At 36.7% G+C, this 12,453-nt stretch overlaps 1 protein-coding gene across 2 annotated transcripts; it reads left to right on the top strand.

Moving 5' to 3' along the window:
• The first annotated feature begins 6,868 nt into the window (after positions 1–6,868).
• On the top strand, positions 6,869–10,360 carry LOC107556946 (vacuolar protein sorting-associated protein 29). 2 transcript variants are annotated; one of them, XM_016240215.1, is made up of 5 exons: positions 6,869–6,949; positions 7,847–7,858; positions 9,631–9,822; positions 9,911–10,146; positions 10,229–10,360. In XM_016240215.1, exons 1-5 carry the CDS (start codon positions 6,947–6,949, stop codon positions 10,344–10,346), a joined length of 561 nt encoding a protein of 186 aa, XP_016095701.1. In that variant the 5' UTR covers positions 6,869–6,946; the 3' UTR covers positions 10,347–10,360. The 2 variants fall into 2 exon arrangements, with proteins under 2 accessions (XP_016095701.1, XP_016095702.1); XM_016240216.1 differs by lacking the exon at positions 7,847–7,858.
• The last annotated feature ends 2,093 nt before the right edge of the window (positions 10,361–12,453 follow it).

Genomic DNA, 12,453 nt, shown 5'->3' with positions numbered 1-12,453 from the left:
TCAAAACTTGCGACATCTGTGGCATTGTGCTGTGTGATAAAACTGCACATTTTAGAGTGGCCTTTTATTGTGGCCAGCCTAAGGCACACCTGTGCAATAATCATGCTGTCTAATCAGCATCTTGATATGCCACACCTGTGAGGTGGATGGATTATCTCGGCAAAGGAGAAGTGCTCACTAACACTGATTTAGACAGATTTGTGAACAATATTTGAGAGAAATGGGCCTTTTATGTACATAGAAAAAGTCTTAGATCTTTGAGTTCAGCTCATGAAAAATGGGGGCAAAAACAAAAGTGTTGCATTTATAATTTTGTTCAGTGTATATTAAATCATGCAAGTACAGTATATACAGTAAGTCCACAAAGGCTTATGGAACATCATTTGTCTTATACCAACACTTTTTGGGGTTTTTTGTTTATATACCGTGTTAACTGTATAAGATACCTTGTACTAAAACCAAGTATCAATGAGAAACGCCCCTATTGTGAATCAAAGGAATGTTATGAAGGAACATTGACTGCAATTACACACACAAAGATCGTTTGAGGTGTAAAATCTAGGAACATTCTGATCATATTAGGAAAAAAATCACTGTTTCTCTCACTGTTTCTGTTTCTCATTCAGAAAGTGCTGGGCTTGACTAAAAATGTTATGTCATTCACTTAAGCAATCAGGAAATTACTTGTGGGTGCTTAGCTCTGACAATAGTGAAAAATCTGAGTAATTGTAACCACAATTTTTAAATATATATTTACAGTTTAATCCATATTGTAAATCGTTCACAACCACCATTAGTCAGAATCATTCCCTCACCACAAACAGCTGTGCAAGAAAAAAAAAACTCTCTCAGAGATTTGAACTAAATGTCGGTGGTGACATAAATTGTCGATGAGAAACTGCTTTTCTGGTCCCCACCCACTGCTCAAACTTCACAGAGGCGCTTGACATTTGGAATTCCTAAACGACATGGCCTTTCAGCAATGTGGATTCCCAAACAGATCTAATGTCAATCAAACATCCAGCATCCCAGACTCCCAACCATGGCATTCTGAAAGGGTATATGCCTACTGAGGAGGCATGGCTGTAGCCTGACAATAAGGCACACATTAAAAATTAATTACTAATCACTTCCTCTGTGTAAAGCAATTCATGCAGCAATGTGACCTGTAAAACAATGACTGCATGTACTGCAGGGGCTACACACATTTTGCTTTGTTAACATATACATTTAAAAATATGACTTAGAATATAGGGCAATAGATTAGAATACCAGTTGTGATTAACTTTATGTTTTCAGTTCCTTTTTTAGGAAATACAATATGTGTAGAGGAGGAGTTCACCCAAAAATTTACATTCAGTCATCATCATGTCATTATAAACCCAAATGACTCAGTTGATCCAGTTTATATGGTCTAAATGATTATTTTGTGCATGAATGATCTGGGTACTGCAGTAACAGCCCACTGAAGTGGAACATTTTTGGTGTGGTCCGTTGGTCACCCAAAGCTATAATATGAATTATGAAAAATTTAAATATGGCTCAAAATTCCCAAACTTTTATGGTACTTTCATCCATCAGTTCTCAATTTTTCAATATTTCTTCTTTTTGCATTCTACTAAAGAAATGCATGTGGGTTTGGAACGACATGAGGGTGAGTATAAAGTATTCATTTGAAACGCATTATATTTCTATTTATTAAAAACATTTAAACTGACTATCTAAGTAAATATTCATAAATATGTATGCTGAGGAAAATAGTGGGTCACATGTCAGTCAATGCCAAAGTGATGGTGGTCTCAAGCTAAATCTAAGAACTTCAAATCAAGAGAAGCCATTGCTAAACTAAATATCCCAAAACTGCACCGACCTGAACCTGAACCTGAAAGTACACCAAAAAAAAGGTGATGTATTTGGTATGTGTATGTCATGAAGCTTCAAATATGGGACCACACACACAATAAATCCAGAAAGAGGCTTTGAATCCATTTGAGAATTAAAGAGCTAAACAAGCTATGTTGTAAATTTATATATATTTACAAAGACATTTAAGAGATATTATAAAGGAGTGATACAAACCTATCTATGTGACACTAGTGACACTATGAGGTCAAAATGAGTCAAATACCCTAGTAAAACCTAAAAAAATTATAATAATAATAATAAATTAATATTTTTTATTATTATTCATTTTGGTAAACAACAAAGTTTTTCAAGAAAATAGAAAAGAATAAAAGCTTGCATATAAATGATAAATATGAATAATGAATGACTGCATAAATGTTTTTGCAGAGATTTCTTTTAGATTTTAGAAAAAATAATAAAATAATTTATATTCTCTTATTTGTATGCCATCCTTGGTTCACACTGTTCTTTAACCACCTGTTTTGGGGTCTCATGGGGTCCTTGTTTCCTCACCACAGGCTAAACTGTGATTGATGAGTCAGTGTTTTGAGGTTGAGAGACTAAATGTTAAATGATTTTAGCAAATGGCTGCAATATAACAAAGAGTGAAAAATTTAAGGGGGTCTGAATACTTTCCGTACCCACTGTAAATGATAAATATGAATAATGAATGACTGCATAAATGTTTTTGCAGAGATTTCTTTTAGATTTTAGAAAAAATAATAAAATAATTTATATTCTCTTATTTTTATGCCATCCTTGGTTCACACTGTTCTTTAACCACCTGTTTTGGGGTCTCATGGGGTCCTTGTTTCCTCACCACAGGCCTAAACTGTGATTGATGAGTCAGTGTTTTGAGGTTGAGAGACTAAATTAAAGTCTTTTTTTCAGCTCTTAAGGGAATTAAGGGCTTGGCAAGCAATGGAAACATTTATGCCCTTAGAGGATGAGAGTTTTGCTTTCTTTGATTTTCCTTTGCTTATGTGTGGGGTTTTGATGAAGCCAGACTTGTGAATAATTTGGTAGAATCACTCTGTTAGTTGAAGGTTGAGTTCTATTAAGACATTAGCCTATGTAAAGGCAACATCCAACACAATACCATCAAATGATTTTAGCAAATGGCTGCAATATAACAAAGAGTGAAAAATTTAAGGGGGTCTGAATACTTTCCGTACCCACTGTAAATGATAAATATGAATAATGAATGACTGCATAAATGTTTTTGCAGAGATTTCTTTTAGATTTTAGAAAAAATAATAAAATAATTTATATTCTCTTATTTTTATGCCATCCTTGGTTCACACTGTTCTTTAACCACCTGTTTTGGGGTCTCATGGGGTCCTTGTTTCCTCACCACAGGCCTAAACTGTGATTGATGAGTCAGTGTTTTGAGGTTGAGAGACTAAATTAAAGTCTTTTTTTCAGCTCTTAAGGGAATTAAGGGCTTGGCAAGCAATGGAAACATTTATGCCCTTAGAGGATGAGAGTTTTGCTTTCTTTGATTTTCCTTTGCTTATGTGTGGGGTTTTGATGAAGCCAGACTTGTGAATAATTTGGTAGAATCACTCTGTTAGTTGAAGGTTGAGTTCTATTAAGACATTAGCCTATGTAAAGGCAACATCCAACACAATACCATCATCTATCTATTTATCTATCTATCTGTCACTTTCTAGGTTAGCAACTTAGTTTACTAATCAAATTTTTTTTATCTATAAAATTCTATAGATAAATCTATAAAATTCTTTGTACAATTTTTTTTATAAATTGTATTCTTTATCAAATCTATACAAATGTTTGAGTCCCTAAGTCTTCATCAGTCCTCTTGCTAAAAGCCTTCATGTTCTGGAGCATCACCTCATCTCTAATCAGGAAAGGACATTCAGGTGTTTCCACTGAGTTATTTCATGCCCACTAAACTGAGAAGGGTATCAAGTGGTTTAGGGCAGGGAGTTTGTGAATGAGTTAAATGAATGCCTCACAAAACTTTTCCATTGTAAGCAAGCTATTCATATAAGCCTGTTCTCTGGATCATTACACGTTGGATAACCTGTAACGTACTGTATGTGGCATAATACATACCCTATGGATAAATAAAAAGAGCAAAAACTAAGCATGATATCAAGGACAGTGGTGATGTATACAGACAAAATGCATTTTTGTAAAGCAAATCTTATATAAATATATTAACGTTAATTCAGCGAATTTACAGCTCATCTGTATATGTAGTAAAACAGAATAAGCAAATTATAAATAAAGGATTAGTTTTTAGTTGATACATGGAGAAGTTGTCAAAATTGGTATATTCACAGTAACTAAAGATTTAAGTCAACATCAAACTGCTCAAATGCTTGTTTTCTCAGTGAGGTTAAACTGTGTTTACGACATTGGTTTTCCCCTGATCATTTTTTCTTATGTTGCACTGACACCTAGCGGAAAAACACAAAAGCAAACATTTTCATCCAAAATAATTTCCTTCTAGTTAATATTTCAATTACATCATTAGGTTTTGGTAAAAACTCTCTGGCATAAACTGAACTGGTTACATATAATAAATGTCAGGTCGATGTAAGTTTCCATATTGTTATTAGAGCAGGTTTTACATGTTGTAATTTTATACAATTAAAATGACTGACAGAGACCCATCCCCTCTCAACCAACCACTGTAAACATAGTTAGTAAGCTTGTTGACATCATCAATAGCAACAAGCTCAACCGTGACTTAACGCACACAGTTTCTGTCAATATCATGTTAATCTTGAGTACCTATAGAGTAGTATTGCATCCTTCATATCTCCGAAGATTGCCAACAAAACACAGAAATTTTATGCAGTTTGAGTTTTACTCACCGCCTGCGGTTGCGACTCATGACCGGGATCTTTTATCGCTGGGACTGCTCCATCTTTCAGTATCAAATGGTCTGCAAATACAGCATCGAACTGGACATTGTTTATAAACATTCGTCACCGAAATGATGGGAACAAACAAACACACTTGCGAAACTCCGTTGGTGCATCCACTGTTCCCTTAAAGGGGTCATATGATGCGATTTCAAGTTTTCCTTTCTCTTTGGAGTGTTACAAGCTGATTGTTCATAGATAAGATCCCTGAAGTTGCAAAGACTAAAGTCTCTTTATCAAAGTTAAGACTCTGCCACTGTGTCAACTTATTTCGCAAGTATGGAGAACAGCGATAGATGGACGGACGCTGAAGTGCAGGCACTTGTAGCAAATGTAGCACTGCCAGTTGTCGTTGGAGATTCTTAGTCCTCCTTTCCGTTCTTTCAATCGCTTTACCTATACGTCGACTTTCCATGTCCATTATTGTGAAACCCGCGAGACACAACAAAAACACAGCTCCGATCATAGTGTCCTCCATCCTCCTGTTGTTAACGTAGTTCTTTGTTTCTGTTGTTGAACGCCGCCCACAAATGACATCGCTGTCGACCGGCTTACGGCACTTCTTAGTACACACTCTCGGTGCGAATGCAACCCTTTAAATGGTACTGGGAAATAGTTTGCGCAATATCGTCCCAGTACTTTAGTACCGTACATTTAGTTCTGGAACTAAAGCGGTGCGAAAGGGCCTAGTGTTGAAGCAGCCATGTCAGGGAGACGCTGTGTGTTTCTAGGCAAAAGCAAAAGCACTTTATTTGGCCTTCCGAAAGTAGATGCATTCAGGAATCTTTAAGATTACTTACAACAGAACAGCAATGCATTTTATGGACGACCGTTTCGTGAACCTAGGAGAGGAGGTAATTCTGACTTTGCTATGACAATCTGCCGCTTCTGAGAGCGCTAGAGAGTGCAAGAGAGAGAGAAAGAGAGGGTCACATCACAGTGGAGTCAGCTGTCTTAACCATGGCTTGTGTACTGCGACTCTGTTCCCCTTTCGGGCTCTGTCTTTACATTTATTTTGAAAGATGAAGCTCGCGATTATGGTAAGAGGCGTTACATTTCCGATGAGTGCTTGCGGTGTTCAGTCAATCACAATGCACTGGGTCAGCTGGCCAATCAGAGCAGACTGCGCTTGTCGGAAGGAGGGACTTTGTAGAAAATAAAGCATTTGAGAGAGGCGGGGCATAGAGGACCTACAATCATGTACAGTATTTGAAAAATAATGTGTTTTTGAACATTAAAGTAACATATTCTGTTACACCAAATACACAAAATAATGATCTTTAAAATAGCATCATATGACCCCTTTAAAGCTGGGTCCTTTGGGAAGCTGAACAAGGTTATCTTTCCCTCACAACCAAAAATACACTTCTTCTCGAGCAAGTCCCGTAAAATAATCTCAGCGCTGCCGACGACTTCCATAAACCAAATGATGCAAGTTGTTGCTGGCACTCTTCCCGGGAGAAGTGCCCAATGCCCATACAAGGAATTCCGCCCTTCATGACATCATGAAGGGCCATACTCGAAAATAACTTTCCGAAACTCATGCTGCATAATGTTCTACTTGGAGCTGTTCACATCTTTGAACTCGGAACTATAGCACTATCAATGTCTAAAAATAGTGCCCTTCAGATTTGTCCCCATTCATTAGTAAAAGTTGCTCTGAGCAGCTTTGTGAACAGGTTTAAGAGGAAACTCTTAGCTAAGAACTTTTACTGCTATTTAGGAGAACTCTTAGTGTTAAGATAACATTTTTGGGAATGTGGCCCCAGATGTTTTGTCCCGTATATTTATATTATATAACTACAGTTCACTTATATAACTGACTGTTTAATTTCACATCATACAAGCATTTTGCAGTTGTATTTAACCGGCATCAACATGTATTTGAATGCAGCCGCCTCAGCGAGTTTTGCGCTTCGAATATGTGCAGCATTATACAGTAAACGCCGTGCACAACTACTGAACAAGATATGCGCCAGATGGCGCTGTGGTGTCGTGATGCCAGGTGCTCTTTTTATAAGCGAATTTGGGCTGTTTAACCAGCTTGCTTATTTTTCTCGCGTGATCTGGCAACATTGAGTTTCTGGCCTTACGAATCAACAGCAGCTTCCTGAGTTCAGTTTCAAACACGCAGCTGGGCAAAAATGGTACGTGTTCATTTATCAGAACCGGTTTCCTTATCAGAAAATACTCGTCCGTTTTAACTTATTATTAAACCCATACGTCCGAGTAGATATTTAAGCTGCTTTCCCAAAAAGCTGGCATTTTAGGACTGAAGGGTCACATGACAGCAGCGAGCTAGCGCTGCCTGAGTGATTCAGCCCGTGCTCACAACAGTATGGAGTCAGGATGTAGTCAGGCAGTCTTTTTTAAATAGATTAAATCAATGACACTCGAAGTATATTCTTTGCTACATTAACTAATAATGCTTTTATGTGTTGCGATACTTGGAATGGTGTGTTAATACTGAATGCTTAGTCCAGTATCAGTTTGCTAGCCTACAGTGGCTAACATAATACTGTTATTCTTATATATTACAAGCATATGTTTACAAAATTAAATACGTGGCTTTTGTATTGTCAGTGCAGCCAAAATCAAATTGTTAAAATATTACTAAATGTATTCATTTTACAGTGTCTTTTTGTTAGGCGTATAAACCTCAAGAACGTTTTAAAATGTATTTGTACTGCAGTAAATATCGTTCCAAATCAGTTTTACAGAGAATAGTGCTTGCAAATTGAATTGTTGTCATGGAAATGCTTTTGAAAGTGATACTGTGATCTTATGGGAAGCCTCAGCAGCTCTTACCCCAAGCTTCACACTAACCGCCTGCAAGTGCCATCCATTCATCAACCACAATCAACTAACATTCAATCCCATTTATGTTGAGTTTCCAGTTGATGCTATTTATCCACTTTGTTTCAGTTTTCTGTCTGTCTTTCATCTTTTGTATGTTGTTTTTGTTGTGATCACGCATCCACATCCCCTCCCTCACACCCTTCCTCACCCACTGTTCCCCATCCTGACCTCTGCATCGTATTCAGGCTGGTCACAGAGTAAGTGCCTCTCCAGACCTCTTGTGCTCATGGTTTTCTCAATTTTAGACTAGTGCTGCTGTTTCCTCTGGGCTGCTGGATCTAGCACGATTCCTCTCTCACCCTCAGTCTTGCTTTCTGTTTGCATTGCTCTGGGTTTAGAATGCTCTTCATCAAGTGAAACTAATTTCTGTGATCATCAAGTAGTTAATAATCTAATTATCAGGTTGCAGAATGATTGAGAATTGAAGAGTACCCCTCCACCATGTTGAGAATATATTTGTTTCTAAGCATTACAGAAACTTTCTTTGTGTGTGTGTGTGTGTGTGTGTGTGTTTTGCATATTTTATAAATATTGTGAGGTATATTTTAAACACAAGCTAAATAGAGTATCAGTGAGACTTGGTCTGGTCTCATAAAAATATTGGCTTATGTTTGGAATGGGATACTAATGTACTGTGTACAGTGCGGTATATGCTGAATATTGCATACTGTTTTAGTTAAAATATGTGAGACCATATGCAACAATAGTAAGTATGCTATTGTAGTAACACGTTTGTCAAATGACCTCATTTATTCTTTGCACATTTATTCAGAGTCCCATTCAATGATATTAAGGTGTCTTTACAATGCCAAGTTAAGGCTGCTCTGTGCCTGCTCAAAATTCAGTGTAAAAGGCACAATGCCACATAAATTCCTGACTAAATTGTGCCTGCTCAGCCTCTAGTATTAAAGTATACAGTTGTAGTTGCTGTCTAAATGCATTTATGCATTACAGCAACAGTCTGTGTAAAGACACCTATATGGAATTTCAGAAGCTCTTCTGTGCCACCTTTGCAGTGTAAATTTGGCATTAGAAATAAAAATGGACAGTTTGCATCCAGTTTTGTGTCCAAATGTCATAACTTTGGGCAGTCAAATAATAAAATATTGCATACTACACCTCATATTGCTACATACTGCAGAAATAGTTAAGGCTGAGTCTGAAATGGCAGGCTCTCTGAGTAGGCACTTCCCTTTGAATTATTTTGCAAGCATCAAAAAAAGTATGTTTTATATAGTTTGCATGTGTGTAGTATGAATTTTAATTCAGACATACTGAATTTGCCATTTTGGCATAGTCATGTGACCTGTCAGTTGTCACTTCACTGCCATTCACAAATCCTCTCCCATGGCCTCATGGGATATTGAAGTGTCCATCGAATGTGCACTTCAAAATCTCACCGGAAATAATAAGTCATCTGGGTACTTTTCACTTTCTGTTTTATGGACACACCACTCTTTTCACATACTGTTTTTTGCCTACTATATTGTAGGGAAGTATGTGATTTCTGATGCAGCCACAGTGTAAGATGTTAGTATACTATTCCAAACATAGCCATGTTGTCTTCAAATGTTCAGCTGTGTTTTTTATTAAAAAAATTAAAGTGCATTGCGTAAGATCTCAGTTTTCTATAGTACCAAAGATGTACTATATGTGATTCTACTGAACATTGTTTAAGCTTGTATACAAACAATTTGATCTCAGCCTCTTTTAGGTTCAGCAAGTTCAACAGAGCTAACAGTCTTCGAATCAGCTCTCTTGCGCTCAGCTTTGACCTGATTGCTTTCTGAAGAAAATTTGACATATTAAAGCCTCCAAATAGATTCCAAAGGCAAAACATTCTCTCCCAAATGTTTTAATTAAAGATTCCATTCAGACAGCAATGCTTTGCTTATGACTTCACTATTCCTTCACTCTATGTGTCCAGCGACTAAGGTTTGAACACTAACCAGTTTTATTTCGCCATTAGCTGGTCCTCGTGTTAGGTGACCTTCACATTCCCCACCGATGCAACACCCTGCCTGCCAAATTCAAGAAGTTGCTAGTGCCTGGCAAGATTCAGCACATCCTCTGCACGGGAAACCTTTGTACAAAGGAGAGCTACGACTACCTGAAAACACTCGCTGGAGATGTGCACATTGTCAGAGGAGACTTTGATGAGGTGACTTTGATGACTTAAGTTCCTATTTCTGTTTTTCGTTGTTTATGCACTCTTTTAACCATCCTCATTGCTTGTTTCCAAATGACAGAACTTGAATTATCCGGAGCAGAAGGTGGTGACAGTGGGGCAGTTCAAAATCGGCCTGATCCACGGACACCAAGTGATCCCATGGGGTGACATGGCGAGCTTGGCGCTGCTTCAAAGGCAGCTGGATGTGGATATCCTCATTTCTGGTCACACACACAAATTTGAGGCTTTTGAGAATGAGAATAAATTTTATATTAACCCCGGATCTGCCACAGGGGCCTATAGCGCACTGGAAAGGTATAACATTTACTTTTATATTCTCCACATCATGTTATATGCAATTGATTACATGATTTGTGATTAAATTGTCTCTTAACAGCAACATCACACCATCGTTTGTTTTGATGGACATTCAAGCATCTACAGTGGTAACGTATGTCTATCAGCTCATTGGAGATGACGTCAAAGTCGAGAGAATCGAATACAAAAAGTCTTAAAGAGCATGGATACTGTCAGCTGCCTTCTTTCAGGATGCTAGTCTTGTCATTCCCTCGCACCTGAACGTCTCAAATGCTGTATCATAACATTACGCTATATTTTAATGTAATATATAATACTGTTTATATGTCACCAGAATGTCAGCGTTGTGGTTTCAGCAGATGGTTGTTGAGGATGCAATAATGCTGCATTATTTGCATAATGTTAGTGCGAATTAGTCTTCTAAATATGTTATGTGCCCTATTAATTTGTCAAGGCCCATGTTAAGTCATCTTTCATAAAATAAAACCCCACATCACATGAGCAGTGTAATTTTGTTTTTTTATTTTTTAAGAAAACACAGAATGCATTATTTTGAAATGTCTGGAACGGCTTTTTACTTAAAACTGTATCGACTTGGATATGTTTTTAAAAAGCTATCTTGTTAGATATTTTTCACAAATGACATAAAACATAGACTGATGTGTTAGGTAAGGAATAGATAGTCCTCATCATCTTCTTCTGATTCATTGAAAGACATGCCAACTCCTGCAAGATATGAATCCATTTCAGTCGCCTCCCATTCAAAGTCATCTTCCCATGGACGTGATTCTGGAAATATAGGTCAGTTTTAAATAATGTTAAATACAGCTATATGCTTTAAATAAGCTCAAGTTTTCATAATATCAGGATCATAAAGAATCTTGTATATTACACTATTTATAGTCTGTAAAGTAACAAACCTACCCCGTGAAGAAGCGTGTTTTGCAGTGTTCGTCCTTCTCTTTCTTGAGAAGGACTTTGCAAATCCAGAAGACACTCTGTAGTAGTTAAATATTAGGATCACAGTTATTTCTTTCAACAGTGTTTCAACATTTTTGCAGGTGGCAACATTTTCTTACCTTTGATGATTGACAATTTTAGGTAAAGTTGTTTTCTTGACTTTCTCTGAGGTCGAAGATCTCTTTCCACTTTCTTTTGTCTTGCTCGTAGATGTACTTTGAGAGTTTGAAATGTGCTCCACTTGTGGGGTGTATGTTGACATCTGCAGCTTCACGTTTAGATTCACATTTGCATCTGGCACTAAATATGAAGTACAATAAATTATATATTTCTTTGTAATAAAAGGTCTTGCTAATACAGGCAAAATAAGTTCCATGCGCATAAGAGGCGATGGTTCACCTGTCCTGATACAGCGGTGTAATACATTCATATAGTGTTGACATATTAACTGCCCCATGTGCTCTTTACTGTAGGCCTCTGCAATATTATACAGAAAACGCTTCTGTCCGGGTGTCAGGCCTGGGTTCTGAAAACAAAGTGAATGTGAATTTTCAGATACTTGACATAAGTTTTTTAATGGCTGCTGAACCAGTCCTAAAATTGTAATTTGATTAGATTTATCAATTCATTGCAAAACATTTTTTTAAATAATTAAGATATTTTTTATGTTGTTGTACTAAGCTTCTTATGCTCACCAAGGCTGAATTTATTTGATTAAAAATACAGTAACAGCAGCAATATAATGAAATATTATTACAATTTTACATAACTGTTTTCTATTTGAATATATTTTAAAAATGTAATATTTTCCAGTGAGGGCAAAGCTAAATTTTCAGCAGCCAAAAATTCAGCTTTGCCGTCACAGCAATAAATGACATTTTAAAATATATTCAAATAAAAAACTTTGTCAATTCATTCATTTTAGTCAAATAAATGCATAGGCATAGACTTCTTTTTCAAAAACATAAAAAAATTATAAAATAACAATTGGTAGTGTATATTTCCATGAAATACCTGTAAAAATGGAGCAGCAGCCATGGTCTTAGGGATATGAATAGTTTTAGTGCCCCGATCTTGTTCTGGCACTTGTATGGTAGCATGTCTTTGTATTTTATGTCCAAATACTGAGTTTGTTTTGCCTGGATAAAGGGAAAAATTAAGTCCTTTCATTGAATATTTAGTTACAGTTTACATGACAGATATTAATAAAGTAATAGTTCCAAAATAATAGTTAGCTACACATATGACAGCCGTTTGTCTTAAGAGGATTTTTAGAATGCCAGTTGGGTCCCACTCAACTGGGTCAGAGACTCTGGTTACTCTGTCCAAATTATACAGGTGTAA

This window comes from Sinocyclocheilus grahami, unplaced genomic scaffold (assembly GCF_001515645.1).
Source record: "Sinocyclocheilus grahami isolate Dianchi unplaced genomic scaffold, SAMN03320097.WGS_v1.1 scaffold584.1, whole genome shotgun sequence".
Lineage (NCBI taxonomy): Eukaryota > Metazoa > Chordata > Actinopteri > Cypriniformes > Cyprinidae > Sinocyclocheilus > Sinocyclocheilus grahami.
The sequence above is the reverse complement of the archived record's forward strand: the minus strand, read 5'-3'. Positions and strand labels throughout refer to the sequence as shown.